The 23381-nt window shown below is 39.9% G+C and overlaps 1 protein-coding gene across 3 annotated transcripts in view; it reads left to right on the top strand.

The window, feature by feature from the left end:
- Positions 1 to 18620, top strand: part of LMX1B (LIM homeobox transcription factor 1 beta) — a 199944-nt gene extending 181324 nt beyond the window's left edge. For 2 of the 3 annotated variants that reach the window (XM_018568743.1, XM_018568742.1), the window contains exons 7-8: positions 2888 to 3049; positions 17783 to 18620. In XM_018568743.1, coding sequence (XP_018424245.1) covers positions 2888 to 3049; positions 17783 to 17940 — 320 coding nt within the window. In that variant the 3' untranslated portion in view covers positions 17941 to 18620. The remainder of the gene's footprint in view (positions 1 to 2887; positions 3050 to 17782) is intronic. The other variant, XM_018568744.1, reaches the window with a different exon arrangement.
- The last annotated feature ends 4761 nt before the right edge of the window (positions 18621 to 23381 follow it).

Raw genomic sequence — 23381 nt, 5'->3', positions numbered from 1 at the left:
CAGCAGAGAGGGCCCCACGTGCCCTCCCTGGCACGCGTGCCATAGGTTCGCCATCACTGTCCTAGATTGTTCACTTCTCCTGCCTTCTCCAAACTCTTCACCCTTTTGCGAATAACCCTGCTAGTATTTAGCTCATACTGCAAAAGAGTGTTGCTATGCTTTTCTGTTATCTTATACAGTAGCAAATTTATAGGATTAGCTTTAAAACTTATTGTAGAAGCTTTAGAAGCTCTACTTATTGTAGAAGCTCAGTTTTGTAAAAAAAATATCTATAAAAAAAAATCTTATTTAAAAAACAGTTTTGCATTGGAAGCGTTCTAAAATTTCCATATCACCATACTAAGCAGAGGATTAACATGAAAACTGTTTGAACAAATTTTAAGATTACGGATGTCCAGATTCTTTAATTTCTGTTTATAAACTAACAGGTGGCTTAGCTTTTACAGTCGTTACAGTCATAAGGAGCTAGGGCCTCATCTGCTTATGTTATGAAAGAACTACATTGATCCTGAACTTTTTAAAAGTTTTTTTAGATATATTTGTAAATATGATTAGTTTAATGTAAAGAATCCTATCAAATGTAAAACCTTGCATAATGTTTGTAAACATCATGTACAAAGAGGCACCCATATTTCAGTCCAAGTCTATAGGTCAGGCCTGAGATGATATAAACAATACACCCACTACAAAGCTAACTGAGCTTATCTCAGTAGTCATAAGTCAGCGAAAGCTAACTACATTTCCTAATATACCAATGACATTTAGAGGGAGCACTTGAAATCTATAGATGATATATAAATATAAAATGCAACAAAATGCACTCAAAACTCCAAGCAGATGATCAAAATTGTACATAAATGACTTAATCTGTATTGCAGTACTTACAGCAGCATTGCTGTATAAATTATTGTTAGAACTGTTGTTATCTATAAAAGAAGGAAATCATTAATCACTCTTCCCTGCGCCTGCACTGCTGAACAATGCACCAGTCACTAGAACAGGTGCTTGAAGTCAGCTAGGAGGCCAACATTTTCAGGAATATCAATCTGTTGGGTCACCCGCTGTTCCTACTGGTTCCTCCCTCTAAATGCATGCCACTGCACACTGCTCATGTCACAGTGGTGACATGAGATCAGAGGGAGAAGCCAGTAACAATTGCAGGGGACCCAGAAGATTGACACTCACGGGACTGGGTACCAGTTCTAATGCTTGGAGTACTCTTCAGTAACATAGGCACAGGAAAAGGTGAGTATTTACTGCCTTCATTTACAGGTAACAGCAAACAATGTTTTGTAACAGGCTCCCTTTAGTAGCAAATCTCTAATTGAAAAACATATATAAACCTAATATTTCCACTGTTCATGTGCTTTATTAATGTCATACATGTCACTAACATTTTGCCATAACCAAAACTATAGTAACAGCTTCATAAATCTCTCCAATATGTCAAGCTGCCTAAAATAAAAAAATATATAATTTAAGCTCTGCCAAAAATAAAATATTTCACAAGCTTTATTTGTCCTACCTTTCAACCTAATAGAGACCCTTTGTACTGCCTGAATTTTCACTTAAATCCTACTAAATCTTTAAACTGGACTCTCTGCAAAACTCTAAGCTATGCAGAAATCCTATCTAGCCTACTAAACTGGAATAAAACAAAATCTGTGTCACACCACACTGCCGTTTATAATTCCTCTGTAATATCTAATACTTTAGTAATGAATCTAGCTTAGAAGCTGTCTCTAAAATCATTTTTCAAATTGTGAACCAAATTTCGCTCAGTTTCCCAAATCTATCTATATTTCCTAAATCTCTATTAAACCTGTAACAGCAGTTTCTATTTCCATCCTGTCAAAGATTGAGAATCAACCCCATCATTTGTAGCATATTTGATATTGTAAAGCAGAACAGTGAGATAATAATTTATGTGCATAGTATATATTACCTAATTTATTCTCGTTGGACTATATATACTATTGAAGTAAACATTTCTCAATGATGGAAATATAAACACAGCTCTGTCTATGGAATGTAGCTGTTACAATCAAATGCTCTCTACATCTTTCTCAGTGCACAAAGGAATAGAATGCATTTCTGTGACAAAGAACCAAATGCATTCCATGAACCCCGCTACATAATACAAGCAAATCAGATTTTTAAATACCAAAAGATTGGAAAAATCTAGTAGATAGATAGATAGATAGATAGATAGATAGATAGATAGATAGATAGATAGATAGATAGATAGACTTTAAAGCAATTTAAGTTATGTTTGAATAAAGTTGATTATTTCATGATCTTGCCTTACTATATGAAAATTGGAGTTGTGTTTTAACTGCTTTAGTTATTTGTTTAGAGACGCACATACAGGTGAAACTCGAATAATTAGAATATCGTGCAAAGTTCATTTATTTCACTAATGCAACTTAAAAGGTGAAACTAATATATGAGATAGACTAATTACATGCAAAGCAAGATAGTTCAAGCCGTGATTTGTCATAATTGTGATGATTATGGCTTACAGCTCATGAAAACCCCAAGAACCCCAAATCCACAACCTCAGAAAATGAGAATATTACATGCAATCAATAAAACAAGGATTGTACATAGAACAATATCGGACCTCTGAAAAGTACAAGCATGCATATGTACTCAGTACTTGGGTTGGACCCCTTTTGCAGCACTTACTGCAATTACTTTTGCACGATATTCTAATTATTCGAGTTTCACCTGTATAGGTGGTTTTGAAAAAAACTAAAGTCTATGTGACAGTTAGCTTTCCATAGATCGAACGTATAAATATGAAATGACCTAGCGAACAAATGATAGACAGATGGCAAACTTTGCAGGACTGAGTGCATTAATGTGGCTCCTTGTCACCCGTCAGAGGTCATGTCCAGCCGCATGGAAGGGATGATGACCTCATACGCCCCTCTGGCCCCCCCTCAGCAACAGATTGTCTCAATGGATCAGAACAACTACAGCACAGACCCCTTCCAGCAAGGACTCACACCTCCTCAAATGCCAGGTGACCACATGAATCCTTATGGTAAGCTGCATACACCCTGTACATTAGCACTAAGTGCCACGATTCACAACAGATTGTAGTGTGATATGCCTTTTTTCTAGAAAACTGTGATCATTATATTCGGTATATATGTACACTAAAACTGCCTGTACTAATTACCAAACTCGAGGAGATGCTCAATTTATATTTATGTGTTCTAATATAATTAGACATTTTTAAATTCTTTGTTGTATCTTCATTTTCTAAATAACACTGCACAACAATTTTTGTGAAAAGTTTTGCTTCCTGAAAAGTTTTTGCTGATTGTGACAGGTACCTGGTGGGTATGCACAAATATAGTTTTGGTTTTGCTGCATCACGTAGGAACTGAGAAATAGACAGTTAACTGTTTACTGGCAATAACGTATTTAATTATGTTTATGTTTTTAATACGCTATTAAGTTCAACATAATTTAAGGTGTTTTGCTCCTGATTTTTGTTTGTATTCAATGTCCGTTGCATCACGTTGCAATGTCCAACAGTAGTCAGCAAGCATTGATGGATTCCAGTTGCCCTCATATCGCTTTTCCATTGTAGCAATGTCTTGGTGAAACCTTTCAGATCTCCACAGATATTTCAGTTGTACTTGCTGTACTGGATGTGCTTCAGCAACATTTCCATGTTCTCATAGGTTTCTTTCATGTGTGCTGCACAGCCAGCAGGTATTGAAGGGTGAACGTTGCCATTGTGTAACAGAACAGCTTTGAGGCTTAACATTGACGAATCAATAAAGAGATGTCACTCTTGTGGGCCATGGTCACAACCCAAAGCAGAGAACAATCCTTCGATGTCAACACAGAAATAGAGACTGAAAAACTTGTGCAAAGAATTTGGTTATATCATCTTAGCGGCTTCAAAAAACAGAAATTTTCGTACCTGGTGACAGCAAACACTATTCCTGCAGTCTTGAACCCAGCAATTTGGCTTTTGCTTTTGACAGAGCCAAATCTCTGTTCAGATCGTTTAATTCTGACTGTGTTATGAGATGTGGATCACCTGAGGAGCACGGTTCAAAATCCAGATCAATGTCACTGCCAGTTCCCTGCATTGCAGTTTCTTCATCTGGTTCATCTAAGTCCATCTGGTTCATTCATCTGGTGGTTTAGGAATTGGAAGACTGTCGTAATGTTTCACCGGTCTCATTGCTGAAGGCAGATTATGGTATTCAATTGACTTCTTGTTTTTGGCAGAGAAGCCAGACACATTAGTCAAACAGAAGTAACAGTCCGTCACATGGTCTTTCTGTTCTCGCCATATCATCGGGACAGCAAATGGCATTGTCTTTTGAGTGCCTCTCAGCCAAGCTCTCAGACAGACAGCACATGTCACACAACAAATGTGAGGCGCCCATTCCTTGTCTTGATCGCCAATTTTACAGCCGAAGTACAGATGATATGCTTTCTTCACAAGAGCAGTCATTGCGCGTCTCTGATGAACAAGCGTATACTCGCCACAAATATAGCAGAATGTATAGCGGCTTTTATGACACTGACGAGACATAATGACCGACACCAATCATCCTGTAAAACGTCTATAACATCTAACTTACTTGTTACAGTGCTACTGAGGCACTGCTGTATTCTGAAACAATATGTACACACTATAAGGTCTATATTAATCCAATGAGCAGCATCTGTGTATGCAGGCCACTTTTATAGCCTACTGAGATAGTGTCAAGCTGGCTCCTGCCTGCCCAGGCATGCCCAGGCTGCATACTTCCACAGAACAACTTCCAACCTGGCCTGATTTCATGCCTGGACATGCCCAGACTGCACAAAACATTGTTCCTAGGTCTCTTACAGAAACAAAAATTTTTGAACACAAATATAAGAAAAAACATGACAAATCTGAAGATTTCCATTAAACGGTATGTGATGGATGTGATTTTTTGTGATCAGCAGCCCAAAATCTATAAAGAAACACCCAACAGTGTTCAAGAAGCAAAATCTTTGTTGTGCAGTGTAATTGAAAAAAAGTTAAAATAGAGCCAAAGGCAATTTTTCATCTTTGGCTTTAGCACCTAATCTAAATCTTACATGACCAATTTCAAGGACACTTAGCTCAGGGTTGCACCACAGGAAAATGCCAGCAATGCTTGTGCTTTTGTCCAAGGCATCAAACAGTTAAAAGAAGGTAGAGCTAAACACCATAGAGGAAGGGGAGAGTGAAAAAAAGGTTGATACACACAGTTAGTATAAGAGGTATGTCAAGTGTTTTTTTACATAAACAGGATGGAGCTAGAAGTGCTGCCACAGAAATAGAGGGTGCTGGAAAGATTCATAATAAATACTTTGATATATACAGTATACATTAATGTATAGGGAAAATATAACTGATCGAAATAAAATATATATATATGGTTATTTTTAGGTTTAACATTAATTTGCTGACTGGCAAGTGCTATCAGTACTTGTTTTTCTTTCCGGTCAGCAACCAAGCCAACTGCCTTGTACAATTAAGCAGGGAATATTTAAACTTCAGGGATAGCCCATAGCAACTCGTGTGATAGGTTTAATATTGTAATCTCAATTAGAACAATAGCAGATATAATCTGACTGGTTGTTATGGTCAACACATCTTCTTTTCCTCTGAGGATCATTCCATTAAGAACACTGGTTTTGAATACCATAAATGACACTAAACTCAGGATTCAAATCGTAAAAATGCATTAACAAAAATGTATCTTATTTTGTATTACTCAGCTGTAGATCCTCAAATCATCTCTGAATTTGTGCTGACACTGTCCTTCCTTCTGGAGGGTGGACACTTTTGTTCCCTACTTTTAGTTGCTACCTGTCTACATGTACTCCAGTGCCAGCTGCATATTGCTGTGCTGCACTGACTTTCTGATGGTGACAATGGTGGGCAATGCCTGCTCAATGGCCACATGTATTCTCCACCAGGGAAGCATGTGGCAAGGTGACAACACAGTAGCACAATTAGGAAACAGTTGTCACCACATGACAGAAAGTGCCTAAACAAAGACCTTTATGGCAGGACCACCAGGTATTATTTAAATGAAAGCTGAATAGTTTAATTGTTAGAAAACAACTTATGAAATTATGCTAACATGCTAAAGCTAATATGAGACTTTAGTATTTACGTAAAGATTTACTTTAGCACAAGCTCAAGTTTAAACATCAAGCTTCCCAATGACAGTAATTCTCTTTGGGCAATGTATTTAAACTCCAAGACCAAAATTCATAATTTATTAGAATACATTTTTCTAAAAATGCATAAAAAAATATTTAGATTTAAAGATTCATTCTGCCTAAACTCATGTTTCAGTCTTTGGAAGATGCTGTTTGGCTACATAATATTTCCTTATATCTCTAAAGAGCTTTGGAAATGGTATCTATTAATGCGATTTTTCAAGTCAGTTGACCTAACACAACTATTATGAGGCAACCTAACTACCTAATTAAGGTGAACAAAGCACCTGGACCGGATGGCTTACACCTACATGTCCTCAAATAATTGAGCTGTATAATTTCAAAGCCATTGTATCTAATTTTTAGAGATTCTCTAATGACTGGCTTAATACTGATGGATTGGTGCAAGGCCCATGTGGTGCCTATATTTAAAAAGGGATCAAAGTTTTTACCAAGTAATTATACACCTGTAAGCTTAGCTTCAATAGCTGGGAAGATACTTGAAAGTTTGATCAAGCATTACATGCAATTGTTTTTGCTGGAAAATAATATCACAATCAATAGTCAGCACCGATTCACAAAAGACAGAAGTTGTCAAACAAATCTACTTTATTTTTATGAGGAAGTGAGTAATAAATTGGACAGAGGAACAAAAGCGTTTGACACAGTTCCCCACATGCGGCTAATGTTCCATGGCCTACCTCCCGTCCATGGACTTTCCTGAATGGGAGTCTTGTAGGAGCGGGAGGACGTCTTAAGACGTCCTGCCCCCCCCCCTCTTGTGCGCGTCGCTCAGGGCGCAAACGAGTCGGGAACTGTTAGCAATGTAAACAGCCAGCGATGGCTGTTTACATTCAAGTGATCGCTTGCAGTAGCTGCAGGTGTGCCCCCCCAGCGTACCCTTGTCCCCGCCGCCTCCTCGCTGCCGCTTCCGGTCCCGAGATCCACTGTGCCCGGTGCGGCTGGGACCGGCACGGCGACGCTGTCAGTGGAGATCAAAGGGAGATCAGTACACAATCTCCCTTTGATCTCTTCTCCGTCCCCGAATGCAGAAGTGATGTATATTGCATCACTTCCTGCATTCAGTGTCACTCTCCGGTTACAGATGCTGGTGAGAAGCTAATGAAGCAGATCTCTGCTTCATCAGCTTCTCTGAGGGTCCCTAGGTGACATTGGGAATCTTAGAGACCCCTGATGTCTCCATAAAGAGGACCTGTCATGTGAATTGGCTATCACATAGTGGATTTCTTAGTCCCCTATGTGATAGTAATATAGTTAAGTGTAAAAAAAAAAGTCTAAAAAAATGAATGCATAAAAAAAATAAAGAAGCTAAAAAAATAATCACAAATAAAAAAAATGTAAAATAACAAAAACATTTTTTAAGTCTCCCGCCCCCACATACACAAACATGCGTCGGATGTGTCAACATGCGAAAACGACGATTACTGCCTATTGTGTCGCACATGTTACATATCGCCGCGAACGTTGGAATGAGAGCAATAATTTTATGGCCATTAATTACTGATAACATTAAACTGATGAGCGGTAAAAGCTTTTAAAGCATCGCCTATGGCCAATTTTGGGTCTGGTCGTTTTTTTGCGATTTTGCGGGCGCGCGCAATTTTAAAGCTTGACATGTTTGGTGTTTATTTACCCGACGTGACCCTGTCTTTTATATTTTACCAAAAAATGTGGGTGATAATAAATGTTTCATAACATTTCATGGGGAAACAGGATTTTTACAAAATTTAGGGTACTTTTTTTGTTATATAGTAAAAAATAAAAACCCCAGTGGTGATTAAATACCACTCTATCTGTCCCTAAAAAATGGTATAAAAATAGTTTCAGTACAGCGTTGCATGACTGAATAAACGTCAGTACTGCAGTGTTGAATACTGAAAATGGCCTGGCCAGGAAGGGAGTTTAATACTCTGGTCTTCTGGTCTTCTTCTGGTCTAGTGGTTAAAGACCGTATACTGAGTGTGGTGATTCATACTTGATGGTTCATACAAACCGTTCATACTGAATGGTTTGAGGTTGTAAGTGGTGTCTCCCAAGGTTCAGTGTTGGGCCCCTTACTGTTTAATCTATTTATAAATGAGGGGATTAAAAGTACTATTTCTGTGTTTGCAGATGACACCAAGTTATGTAGTGGAATACAGTCCTTACAGGATGTCTCCATCTTACAAGCAGATCTGAATGCACTGTGTGATTGGGCATCTATTTGGCAAATGACGTTAAATGTTGATAAATGTAAAGTTCTGCACTTGGGAACTGAAAACATGCATGCGTCATACACTCTAGGGGGAGTATGTTTGGAAGAATCAATGATAAAGACAGATCTGGGTGTTCTGGTAGACCATAGACTCAATAATAGCATGCAATGTCAAGGAGCAGTTTCTAAAGCAAGCAAAATAATTTCTTGTATTAAAAGTGGTATAGACTCCAGAGATAGAGACATAATCCTGCCCCTGCACAAAGCATTAGTAAGACCTCATCTAGAATATGCAGTTTTGGGCACCAGTTCACAAAAATGATGTTGTGGAACTAGAGACAGTGCAGCGAAGGGCGACTAAACTCATAAGAGGCATGGAGGAGCTCAGCTATGAGGAAAGATTAACTGACCTGAATTTGTTCTCTCTGGAGAAGAGGCGATTAAGGGGGGACATGATTACCATGTATAAATACATGAATGGTCCATATAGTAAACCTGGTGCCAAATTATTCACTTTAAGGTCACTGCAAAGGACAAGGGGGCAATCTTTGCGTCTGGAGGAAAAGAGGTTTAACTTTTGCATACGGAAAGGATTCTTCATAGTTAGAGCTGTGAAAATGTGGAATACACTTCCCCAGGAGCTAGTTCTAGCTAGCTCAGTTAATTGTTTAATTTTTTTCATGTATTCCTAAATGCACAGAATATTGCTGGATATTGAGTTCTTATAGGTATATTAAGCATCAGAGATTGTTGATCTAGGGAATACCCTTATGGCACATGTGTCAAACTCAAGGCCCAGGGGCTGAATCCGGCCCACCAGGCCATTTTCTAGACTTCTACTTTCAGATCTAGGTATTAAGTTATTACTAAAACCAGTTATAATCGAATGTAGAGGCAATTATGATAAAGATTAGATACATTTATATAGTCTTACAGGCCCTTTGAGGGCAACAATAATGTTGATGCGGCCCACGATTAAATTGAGTTTGACACCCCTGCCATTTGGGATCAGAAAGGAATTTTATCCTCCTGTTGGACCAAATTGAACCATGCTTTATAGGGTTTTTTTTGCCTTCCTCTGGATCAACAGTGGGTAATTGTGGGCATAGGGTTCTGTTTAGGCTTTTCTTCTTTTTTTTTCATATCGCTATAGGTTGAACTCGATGGACATGTGTCTTTTTTCAACTTGGCTAACTATGTAACTATGTATCTCAGTATCAGTTAGGGGTCTTTTTGTCTAATATCAGTTTATTTGTGTACATGTTGGTTAGTTGGACCATCCACTAACTGTTTATATCTTTTGAGAACCCTAGCATAGGGTTCACAAGTCTTCCCACGAGTCATTCTAAATACAAAGGTGTCTTATTCTCTCTGGTAGATTTTTCTGTTATTTTATGTTATGGAGAAAGTAACAGGCAGAGCAGGGCTCACCAAGAGGAGTAGGCCGAGCCAACAGCTCCAACAAGAAAATCTTAAATCTTAAGATGCCATCAGTTGATTCACACAACCAATCGAAATGAGCATTTGTGTGATTTGTCACGAGTATTTAGCAAGGATTCTCAGTTTGAAAGCGGTCATAACACACTGTTAACACATTATTGTGTGAAAAATCCACTGTGCGTTTTATTTGCTACACAACTGGTAACAAATTGTTGAGTGCGTTTGTCGTTTGTTTTGCTTATTTGCTATACATGCCTGCTGCAGCTAGGGAGTCTGGCAAGTAACAGCAAGTTACCCACACCACTGTGCCTGGTTATCATCAGCTTAAGTGCATGTGTTGATGGGCTTTTATTTGTGTCAAGCAAGTTTTGAATATCCATACATGTCTATGGGAATGCAAAATCTTCTTGCAGCAAGTCAATTCAGAAAGAGGTCAAATGAATTCTAAACGATCTCAGAAGATCTCAAACTGATATCATGGACACAAGCCCAATATCCGTCGACACAGGCTTCTAAACTGTCAGGTTGTACTTAGATTATCCACTCCCACTCAGTAATTATGTTCAATAACTGATTTTGATATTCAGGTGATATTCAGGCCCTTTTCTGAAAGCTGGTTTTGACCAGCTAGATTTGGATTCCAGTTTTCAAGATTTATTCTTTTTTTTTTTTTTATAATCTCCCATTATCATGTTTGAAAACATTTTAGATAACTCAAGTTACTTAAGTATTGTCTGCAATCTACCAATAAATCATATATATATACGGGCTAGATGAAAAAAATACATATAATGTATATTATATATTTTGTATTGTGACCTTTTTGTAGTTCTTTAACACAAAGAATAAGCCTGTGCTCTAGTGAATGTTGGTTAATCTAGGAAACAGCTGTGTGCACATTTAAAACTAAAAAACTGTTTACCCAGTATACAGATAGTTTTGTGATAATGACTGATTAAAAATAGAGGCCAAGAAATTAAGGCTATTATGTAATGAGAGGGAAAGCTAAACAATATATTTACTTTGTCTCTAGTTTGTGTCTAGTCTTTAGTATTTGTGTATCTTCAAATCATCTCTAAATTCATGCCGAAACTGTCGTTCCTTCTGGAGGGTGGCTACTTTAGTTCCCTTGATCCCTGTGTGTTGTAAAGTAGCCACTGCTCCAAGCTCGCTCCCATGATAGACTATAATTACAAATTAGCTAACTAAACATGAGATTGTAGTCCATTGTGGAAGTGAGCTTGGAGCAGTGACTACTTTACAACACACACAGGGACCATGGGGAACAGAAGTAGCCACCCTCCATAAGGAAGGACAGTGTCGGAACCAACTCAGAGATGATTTGAAGATCTACAGCCGAGTGATACACAAATAAGATAATGTTGTGTTACTAGTTAGGGTGATTGAATGTATTTTTAAGATTTAACTCCTGAGTTTAGCATCACTTTAAATGCTATGACTGTGCCTTCGTAACTTCCTGTGCACTCAACTGAAATCTAAAACATTGTTATCAGGCTTATCAGTTATCTTTTTTGGACTGCAGAACACCTCCTTCCTATGTTATAAAGATGGGAGAGGGTGGTTGTTCATCGGAAGAGCAGCCTAGTCCATTTCAGGAGAACCTATGGTGACAACACTGCCCCCCATAGATTCAGTACAGTGAGTGAACATCGTTACCATAGGATAGGAAGCGTGTTACTGGCAGGGTCAGCAGGTAAGAATAAAGAAAATAAAGTCTGAAAATACTAATGCAGCGACCACATCCAAGGATTAAGGACTAAGCTGCATTATATTTTATCTTGTTCCTGGGTTTAGATAAGTTTAAAACATATATCCCGGAAGACTATGTAGCTCTTTAAGATACCTACTAAGACTTCCGCTTCCAGCGCCCGATGGTGTAGTGGTGTACGTTCCCGCTTTGTAGCAGACACATCGGAACACAGAACTTACCCGCTCGTACCTGTCACTTTCGGCCCCACCGCTCACAGGAGCTCTGGAACGGGTGATGGACAAGTTCCCGTACAAAAACGACCAGACGCATGCTATTGCCTGAATCTCCACAGACGCATGCTCTGTCCATGATGGCGGATTGGGAAGAGCTCAACCAATCTGTCCCTGCAGAGTGAGTCTCCTGCAGTTACTTCAGACACAAATCTGGATTATCAGCACCTGGCTGCGACAGTGGCCTCTCATTTAATACTGGATCCGGCTGCCAATTTTGCAGAATCCATGCAAAAACATATGAGTCGCCTGAGTCTCACTGTGGAAACTCAGGGAAATCGCATAACCGCCGTTGAAACCAGAATCAGTGCACTAGAAGACCAGATGCATGCCACTCATAATGCCCATGATGATTCTGCCAAGCAACTACACTATCTAGCTAGATAAGGTTGATGAATAAGAAAATCGCATGCGCAGAAATAATCTCTGCCTCATCAGCCTACCCGAGGCTGTCCCACCGGGCGATCTCACATATTTCTGCTCCCACACTGTCCCAAAAGCGCTGGGTCTCACTTCTCCCTACAGGGTGGAGAGGGCACATAGGATTGGCCCACCTAGATCAAATCAACAGACTAGACTGGTGATAGTCTATTTGGACTTCGCTGACAGAAATGCGATTCTACAACATTACAACGAAACTTAATAGCGGGCAGGTTCAAGCTCCTTCTTTTTGCAGATTATTCAGCCCAGGTCACCAAACAAAGGAAGGCCTTTGTGGAACCATGCCGTATGCTGGTCGACAGGTGACTTGAATTAACCCTGGCATATCCGGCTATTTTACACACCATGAATCCTACAGGCGATACATGCTCTTTCACCTCTGCGGAAGAAGCCCTGCAATATGTTCGATCACTGGCTGAACCCTCAACACCTCCTGAATCATCTCCCACAAAGAGTCCACCCAGAAAGAAAAAGGCATGACTCCACCGCTACTGAAAATGGTAGGGTATCACCTTGCCCTAGGCAGTTCACTGCCGTGTTGATGCCGTTTACATATATTAAGATATGTTCTGTGTTCCCTACATTTGACTCTTACGTGTAATACTCATCGGAGCATTTCCTCCTCACGTAAACACAACATCCATGTCATGTTGTAGTGTAATTTCAACGTACTTCAGGATGGTCTCTACAAACCATCGTTACACCCCCTTTTTTATTTTTTCCAAACTATTGGTCAATTGTTACCTATTCTTCTCTGTTGCTCTTTTTTTTTTGCTTATGTTTTTGCTGACATAACCATGACACAGGAGATTGTTCACGGGGCACTCCCGGATGCTGGTAAGGATCGAACTTTCTCTAGTATGGGACTATGCTTCTTTGGCATTATCATAGCACTGGGACACCGATACACGCCTTTTCCTCTCTTATTGACAATGCTGCTCCAAAACCTTTCACTCACATTTGTTTCTTATGGGACCTTCCTTAAAGCTGGTGACTTGGAATGTTAAAGGGCTCAGATCCCCTGACAAACGCAACCGAGTGCTGAGACATCTTAAAAAACTAAAAACGGACATAGCTCTTTTACAAGAGATGCACTTCTCTCGGCTGATTTTACTTGCATGCAAAGATATTGGGTCGGTACTGTCCTGGGTGCCCTGGCAGCCGGCCGTTCTGCAGGTACTTTACTATTGATCAACAAATTGCTATCATGTTCTGTACTTCGCCACAAAGCTGACCAGACAGAGGGCCGTTGGACATGCACCACGATTCAACCGGGATCTAACATTGTGGATATTTTGAACATCTATGGACCAAACACGGATAACCACCTATTCCTTACATCCCTGATGTCACTACTCCAACAACCGTTTACTGCTCACTATACGATTGTCGGCGGTGACTTAAATGCGGTCCCCTCTACCTTGGAGGACTGTTCGGGTACGTCTTCTAACACTAACCCCTCTACCAATCCCAGAGACGCTCATCTTGCTAACTTCATACACTAAAGCAGATTGCAGGACGCCTGGTGCAACCTGCACCATTTAGAGCGAGACTATACACATTTTTCTAATGCCCATAGTGTCATGTCTCGCATAGACAATCTGCTCCTATCACCTAAACTTCTCATGAAATTCTCTACTGTGAATATTGAAGATATGGTTATATCCGATCACTCCCCTGTCTCCATGAGCCTCTCTAGTTTGGACATTCCATCTGCATTCAACATGGCGATTCCCAGCTTACTTGCTTCATGATGACACCTTTCAGGAACACCTGGGGCTTTGGTGGCTGGAATACGCAATCTCTTTATTCGGGTGATCTGGTTCTTTATTGGGAAATGGCTAAGGCCGTTCTGTGCAGCAGGATCCTGGCATATTCATTCTCACGTAAAAAACTGACCATGCAACAGTATACATCAGCTTGTAACCTGGTTAGACAGGCATACTCTACTTTTAAACATAATCATTCCCCTGATAACAGATCTGCATGGTTGCTGGCTAAGCAAACATGTGATCATTGGATATAACAATATGAATCCCTAATTAGATCCCGTAGGGAAGTGGAGTTGTTAAAATTTGGTAATAAGTCTGGAAGACTCCTGGCTAACCTTGCTCGAGGCCTGACACTGTCATCGCCCATTACTCAATTAGCTGACAATGAGGGTCAGATTCACACCGATTCTCATACTATCTACGACTTATTCTCCTCCTTTTACCAGACTCTATATGGGTCTCACCCAGGCAATCTGACTGGTCGTACAAGCTATCTCAATTCTTCGGATCTACCATCACTGACAGAAAGCGATCTCCTTCTCCTAAATGCTGAGGTGACTGTTACTGAACTACAACGGGTGATTAGGTCATCCCCTCCAGCAAACTCACCAGGACCGGACAGGCTTTCCTCAGAATTTTATAAATTACTTTTAGATGATGTCTCTACACTACTTAATCTTTACAACCATATCCTGCGAGATCACATATACCCCCTACGTTCAACAATGCTTATATTAGGCTACTGCCTAAAAAGAATAAAGATCCCCTTATGCCAGGATCCCATCGCCCTATATCACTGTTAAACAAGGATGCAAAGTTTCTCTAAAAAATTATGGCAGACTGGCGACTATCCTACCTACGCTTATATCACCTGCACAGTCTGGTTTTGCAAAGTTATTGCCGCTATGGAATACTCATTTATCTGGCTCTTCTCTGCGTTCACTGGCCCCTTTGGCATTGGACGCGGAGAAGGCCTTTGATAGCGTAAATTGGTTGTGACTCACGAAGGTTATGCAACATATGGGATTTACTGAGAAGATTTTTGATTTCATCTCCACTGTCTACATTTCTCCAAACGCACAAATTTTCATTTCCACATTCCTCTCGGCCCCCTTCCCACTTCACAGAGACACATGTCAGGGATACCTCCTATCCTCTCTCATATTTAACCTGGCCATTGAACCACTAGCATGCTCCTTGTCCTCTACTAATGTATTTACAGGTATTAGATTGGGACCTCACGATCTCCAGTCTATGTTCTTGGCCGATTACATTCTTCTCTTCCTTTCTGACCGTGATAATCGAATCCCACTTATCTTTGATCATATACGACACTTCGGCACCTTCTCTGGCCTACACATTAATGTAGACAAAAGCGAATTGTTATACCTTGCGGAGACTGCCCATAGGGGAGACCTACATTGGTTGTCCCGATATCCTTTACGTATTCAATCCACATCTCTCCATTATTTAGGGATCACTATACCCTAAACTGCCTCTGAAATGTACACTTTGAATTATTCCCCATCATAAAATGCATAGTGCAAGAACTTATTGATTGACAACATCTTCCTCTATCAGTTTTGGGACGGTGTCACCTGATACACATGGTTAGCTTTGCCGTCTCCTATATCCCCTCCAAACTATTCCTTTTCTCCTCCGACATAAAGACGTCCAACTCCTCAATAAATCCTTCGCCAAATTCATATGGAGAGGTAAAAAACAGAGAGTAGCACTTGCAAAACTCCTACTGCCTAGGTCTCAGCTAGGTGCCAATATACCTAATCTGTGCATGTATAACTTGGCCTGCATTTTTCGACATGTCCGGTATTGGCTGAATGACTCCAACCACTACACTAATACTTCCATAGAAAAACATCTGGTTCACCCATGGGCGCTGTCAGGGGTGTACACCCCCCCACAAAAATGTTTCTATCACACATATATAGTCATCTTGGTGCTACCTATCATGACTCATCCCCATCAATACCTAAGTTTGCTCTTAAATGGTCGCCATTACTAAACCTTACACCGGAAGGTACCCACCAACTTCTAATCAGGGGATGGCCGAGTCTACTTAAATCCATGATCAACGAACAGTGGCATGAAATACAATTTAAGATCATACACAGAGCGTATCATGCTCTGAACTTTACCCCCTCCTCCGCCAACACTACTTGGAACACAGAATGTCATAAATGTCACACTCCACACCCTAATCTGGGATACCTTCTTTGGCAATGCTCGCATATCCAATCTCTTTGGCAGCTTGCACTTAATTATATGTTCTCGCTATCGGTAATACCTAGGGAGTGTTCCCCTGGCTTTATGCCTATTTCACTCTCCATCCACTTCCCCACAAGGAAGTCCTTGACCCAATGGGAACATTACTGGCTCCTAGCTGCTAAGAAGAACATACTGCATAATTGGTTTTCCCCCAACCTCCTACCCTGACAGATGTGAGATCTACACTCTACACCATCTACACCAACTCATGCTAATCCATAAATTAGATACTAAACACAACCTGACCCACACGGGTAAATGTTTCCATACTTGGACCAGATTCCTAACGAGCGAATATACCTCAGACCAATTGAAAGATATCATGTCAATTTTTCAGCACTCTCAATGGTACCTTCAAGCCTTAGCTGAGGGCTCTCTCGGAAAACGTAATGTTCTCTAACAACAATCCACCCACGTACTGTCTTTCAGCACTTGAAAAGGGAACAGAAGATCTACATTATCTTTGACATTGTCTCCTCCACCGCTCGGATGCCCTTTACACATTCCTCATGTGTTCTCTAGACCCTTCCATTACAATATCTTGTTCGATCCAATCCATTTAACTTAATGCTTAGGTTAGACTTACTTTCTACAGACAACCCTCGATTGTCAGAGCTCTTTGATTCTTTATTAAACATATTTAATACCTTAGCTGCCTAATTACATGCTTTGACAAGCCTTGCTTACTTGTAATAGTTTTAGAACACTATTGTTCTCGATTTACTATGTTCTACAATGTATTAGACTCTACTCTATTGTTTTGCTATACCTTTTGAATGTTACCATGTTACCATGTTGTCATCTATATATTGACAAATTCCTAATAAACACCTACTTGCGAAAGAAAAAACATATATCTCCAAACTTCTTTGAATGGTTTATGTAACAATGCATTATTGTGTTTTGGCTTTAGTAACCAAATACATTTTGTTTCAGTGGATAAGAAGTGAAGTCTTAAACTGGGAAAACACAGACCGAATTCCAGCTGAATCGTCCAAAATTCGGTCTGTGGGTTGCCTCATCTGCTCGACAAAAGTTGCTTGTTAGATTGACTAGTGTCGAAGAGACATGTTGGAAAATTCTCAGCCGTACAGTGTTTACAGGCAATCAGCTGCAAGCATTGTTTAGGTATTCTGACAGTGCCTGCCACTTTCACAATACAATGTACATAGTGTGAACAGAGGAACCTTTCAAATTTTTATCGTTCAGCAACTTAAGGAATAAAATCTCAGCTTTACTGGTTTGTAGGCAATAGCTCTACGTTTCTCCTATATTTTTTATCAAATGATGTAAGTGAAATATTATAACATAGAGAAGGTTTGAATTATATAGGGATATTTTGACTGTACAGACTGTACTTTTTACATTATTCTTGCATCCAACTAATAATGATGTGTTTCTTTTACAGGCAATGATACCATCTTTCATGATATTGACAGTGATACCTCATTAACAAGCCTCAGTGACTGCTTCCTGGCTTCTTCAGAAGTCAACTCCATGCAGGCCCGAGTAGGAAATCCAATTGACCGACTGTACTCCATGCAGAGTTCCTACTTTGCTTCATGAGGGCCACCTTCAATTTCTTCACTACCAAAAAATAAAAACATGGACCCTTAGAGACTATTTACAGCCATATTTGTGCAGTTGTCCTTCCCAAAGCTGAGCAGTGAGCAAGTCAGAACGTCACAGAAGCCACAGCCTAAGTGACTGCACCTTATGGGCCCTTACAAGCCCTGGAAAAGTTTGGAAAAAAGCATGAGAAAGTATTCAGAAACTTTTTTTTCCTTTTACAATACACTCCTTCTTGTAAAAATGAAAAAATACAGTATTTGTATAAAAGTGTGTTAAAAATAGAATTCCCCTCCTCCTAGAATAATGCAAAAATCAAGCCACTGATTTAAGGTTCTCCTTGTCTCCTCTAAAACTGCATGAGTGTCACCGTGATGTGGAATTAACAAATTTGAACTGTGAGAAATAATTGTAAATGTGATGTTTTAAACTATTTTATTATTTTTGTTTATTGCTTTCTATATTTTTGGTTTGATTTTCTCCATAGTCAAGAAGGGTAGATCTTAGTCATTATATCATAAGAGCAGGCAGCGGCTTCTCAAGGTCATTGCCAATACAGGAAGGACTGCATGTTTTTTTCTGAAGAGAAATCCATTTTTTTTTAAATTAATGGACTTATGTTCTTTTAAGGTGCTTTAAAGATTTAAAACAGAAAAAAAAAGAAAAACATTAATTTAATAAAATATACAACAGTAATAATGAAGTTCTATTGGTCAAAATATCAGTTTCCTTTTAAAAGTTTAAAAAACTAACATACTAGGATCCTGCATTTGGCATTCTGATGCTGGAAGAAATATCATTTGTGCACAGAAGCATAACCCAGTTCTCTATGCTGGATAGCCTTTTTTTTTCTTTCAAAAGTTTTTAATTATATTTTTAACATTAATATTAAACCAGACAATTTACTAAATGAGCATCTTAGGTTTCTCAACACAATCCACTGAGTCAACAAGTTAGAAGTCAGAAGAGAGAGAAAGTCAGAAAATCAGGAGAATAGAAGGGATACAGAAAGGAAATAGAGAAAGAGCAAGAGTAAAGAACTGGTAGCAGCAGAACCCCTCTGGGCAAGAATGGGTTGATCAAAGGAATGTTATACTGTCAGGAGGAATGTCAGGATGAGCATATGTTATCCAAGGGTCCCAAACTTTTGTGAATTTATTTTTGGTGTCCAAAAGGATGCTGGGCAGTTTTTCATTGATGAAAAAGGAATCTATTCTACGCCACACCCCCGCAAAGGGAACAAATTGCTTTTTACATGCTTGTGCTATTGTTTGTTTAGCAGCCAGGAGAACAAAAACTGCCAAATTGTGCTGAACCTTCATAAGGTTTGGGGGTTTAGGATGTAGGAACACAAACCAGGGGTCCTTGGCTATATTTGTCCAGAAAAGGGTTTGCAACAAGTGAAACGTTTTAACCCATAGTCTGCTCACCATTGGGCATGTCCACCATATATGTATCACATATCCTTTCACAACACAACCCCTAAAGCAGAATGCTGACTGTTGAGGGTGTGAATGTGCCAGTCTTGACCATGTACCACCACAACAGTGATTTAAAAGGGGTTTCCAAGGAAGTGATATTGATGGTACACGTTGCCGCTGCGGTCCATACCTGCTGCCATTCCACATCAGATATGGATTTATGAAGATCCCCTTCCCAGGCCAGCACATATCCATGGTTTAGTCTACTGGAGACAGTATTAAGCTATGAGTACAATATGGACACCAATTTGGATTGTAAGGATGTGTGGTAACATATATGCTCCAATAAAGACAACTGCCCAGATAGCAAGCCATTGTGCTGCAAGTTTGAAAATGACTTGCTAAACTATTGCAGACTTGCCAAGCTTCACAATTTTGTTGCACAATTGCAGCAAGTCTGCATTGCAAGTCTCCAGACCAGCGAGCTTGCAGAGCTCTTGCTAAGACCTGCAGGACTTGCTGTAGACTTGCCAAGCAAATTTGCTACAAATTCAAAAAGTGTCAACTAGAACTTGTGCTGCGAGTGTTCTGCAAGTCTACAACTTGCCAGGAATGTGTGCGGCAAGTTAACAAGAATTACAATTTAACCCTATCACAAGTTTGTGGCAAGTTATCCTTGCTATCTGGGTGAGTGGGGGGCACTATGCTAGAAAGGAGGGACAAGATCCAATGTCTGAGTTGCAGATAACAAAAATACTCCACTGGCGGAGCATGTAGGTTCTCCGTAATAGATTCCCAGGTGTGTATCGTTCCTCCAGTAAATACGTTATGAAGGTATATTTTTTTTTAAATTAATGGACTTATGTTCTTTTAAGGTGCTTTAAAGATTTAAAACAGAAAAAAAAAGAAAAACATTAATTTAATAAAATATACAACAGTAATAATGAAGTTCTATTGGTCAAAATATCAGTTTCCTTTTAAAAGTTTAAAAAACTAACATACTAGGATCCTGCATTTGGCATTCTGATGCTGGAAGAAATATCATTTGTGCACAGAAGCATAACCCAGTTCTCTATGCTGGATAGCCTTTTTTTTTCTTTCAAAAGTTTTTAATTATATTTTTAACATTAATATTAAACCAGACAATTTACTAAATGAGCATCTTAGGTTTCTCAACACAATCCACTGAGTCAACAAGTTAGAAGTCAGAAGAGAGAGAAAGTCAGAAAATCAGGAGAATAGAAGGGATACAGAAAGGAAATAGAGAAAGAGCAAGAGTAAAGAACTGGTAGCAGCAGAACCCCTCTGGGCAAGAATGGGTTGATCAAAGGAATGTTATACTGTCAGGAGGAATGTCAGGATGAGCATATGTTATCCAAGGGTCCCAAACTTTTGTGAATTTATTTTTGGTGTCCAAAAGGATGCTGGGCAGTTTTTCATTGATGAAAAAGGAATCTATTCTACGCCACACCCCCGCAAAGGGAACAAATTGCTTTTTACATGCTTGTGCTATTGTTTGTTTAGCAGCCAGGAGAACAAAAACTGCCAAATTGTGCTGAACCTTCATAAGGTTTGGGGGTTTAGGATGTAGGAACACAAACCAGGGGTCCTTGGCTATATTTGTCCAGAAAAGGGTTTGCAACAAGTGAAACGTTTTAACCCATAGTCTGCTCACCATTGGGCATGTCCACCATATATGTATCACATATCCTTTCACAACACAACCCCTAAAGCAGAATGCTGACTGTTGAGGGTGTGAATGTGCCAGTCTTGACCATGTACCACCACAACAGTGATTTAAAAGGGGTTTCCAAGGAAGTGATATTGATGGTACACGTTGCCGCTGCGGTCCATACCTGCTGCCATTCCACATCAGATATGGATTTATGAAGATCCCCTTCCCAGGCCAGCACATATCCATGGTTTAGTCTACTGGAGACAGTATTAAGCTATGAGTACAATATGGACACCAATTTGGATTGTAAGGATGTGTGGTAACATATATGCTCCAATAAAGACAACTGCCCAGATAGCAAGCCATTGTGCTGCAAGTTTGAAAATGACTTGCTAAACTATTGCAGACTTGCCAAGCTTCACAATTTTGTTGCACAATTGCAGCAAGTCTGCATTGCAAGTCTCCAGACCAGCGAGCTTGCAGAGCTCTTGCTAAGACCTGCAGGACTTGCTGTAGACTTGCCAAGCAAATTTGCTACAAATTCAAAAAGTGTCAACTAGAACTTGTGCTGCGAGTGTTCTGCAAGTCTACAACTTGCCAGGAATGTGTGCGGCAAGTTAACAAGAATTACAATTTAACCCTATCACAAGTTTGTGGCAAGTTATCCTTGCTATCTGGGTGAGTGGGGGGCACTATGCTAGAAAGGAGGGACAAGATCCAATGTCTGAGTTGCAGATAACAAAAATACTCCACTGGCGGAGCATGTAGGTTCTCCGTAATAGATTCCCAGGTGTGTATCGTTCCTCCAGTAAATACGTTATGAAGGTATATAATATTGTGCGACATCCAGCAAGTGAATGCCCCAGGAGACTCTAAACCTTGGGGAAATAGCGGGTTGCCCAGGAGGGGTAGTAAAGGTAAATGAGGAGAAATCAACTTGCTATAATATTTAGTACCATCCCACACTTTGAGGTTATGTCGCATCATAGAGCTGATAGTCCTGGGGCATGAGCTCAGCGGAAGCCACGGAAGCGCCCTAAACGAGATCGGGGCACTGTACACACTCTCCAACTCCACCCAGAACGGTGTCTATGTGGACAAGTAGAGGTTTGTTATTTAAGCTATCTGGGCAGCTTGAACGTATTTATGGAAGTTGGGAAGACCCAATCCACCCTGCCTCCTGGGAGCACACAGAGTATTTTGAAATCCTCGGTCTGGTGCCTCCCCAGATAAAAGCCATAATACGATTTTGAAAGGATCATTGCACAAGATTCCCTTAGATTCTTTAACATGGGGATATAATTAGTTTTATATAGGGAGCTATAATCTGTGGTTAAGGAGATCCCTAAGTATTCTAGATGGGAGGTGCGCCAGACAAAGGGGAAGTTGCAACGTAAGGAGTCCACTACACCCTGCGGCAAAGATACATTAAAAGTTGAAGATTTCTCCTCATTGATGAAGAGACTCGCGATTTGTTTAACCGATTTCAAGAACGAAAGTAAGTTAGGCAGCGTAATATGGGGCTGGGTAACCGTGAGAAGTAGGTCCTCTGCAGACAGATTTAATTTATATTCATTTTCACCTATTACTACACCATGGATGCTAGAATTCTGCCTTAGGAGATGAGCAAGAGGTTCTATTGCTAGAATAAATAAGATCAGGGAAACAGGGCATTCCTGTCTCGTGCCTCTATTGATACAAAACTGCTGTGAGGAGTAGGGGAGATAACGGATGCTGGTGGAGGGGTCATATAGTTACATAGTATTTGAGGTTGAATAAAGACATTAGTCCATCAAGTTCAACCTATTAGGATCTCATTCTAGGAGTACCTGTACCCCTGTATATTGCGGTTCCTTAAGAAATCTTTCAAAAGTTTCTTGAACAATTCCACATTATTTGCTGAAATCACCACCTGTGGCAGTGAGTTCCAGACCCTAACTGATCTTACTGTGAAGAACCCCCTTCGCCCCTTGTGCTGGAATTTTTTTTCCACCAATTTTAGGTGGTGGCCTCTAGTTTTTGTAATGGAGTTAATTTTAAACAGTTTATCGCTAATGTTGCTACCACCATTGAACATTTTGTACATGGAGATCCTATCCTCCCTTAATCTCCTCACCTCCAATGTGAACATGTTTAAATTTAGTAGCCTTGTCTCGTAGCTCTGGTCCTCCATACCCCTAATTAGTTTGGTTGCCCTCCGCTGGACTTTTTCCAACTCAAGGACATCTTTTCTTAGTACTGGTGACCAGAACTGGACCGCGTACTCCAGATGAGGTCGAACCAATGATCTATAAAGTGGCAAAATTATAGACTTGTCCCTGCAATACATCCCCTTTTTAATA

Source organism: Nanorana parkeri, unplaced genomic scaffold, assembly GCF_000935625.1.
Source record: "Nanorana parkeri isolate BGI_ZX_2015 unplaced genomic scaffold, ASM93562v1 scaffold1238, whole genome shotgun sequence".
Classification (NCBI taxonomy): Eukaryota; Metazoa; Chordata; class Amphibia; order Anura; family Dicroglossidae; genus Nanorana; species Nanorana parkeri.
This window is presented reverse-complemented; position numbering and strand designations above follow the sequence as displayed.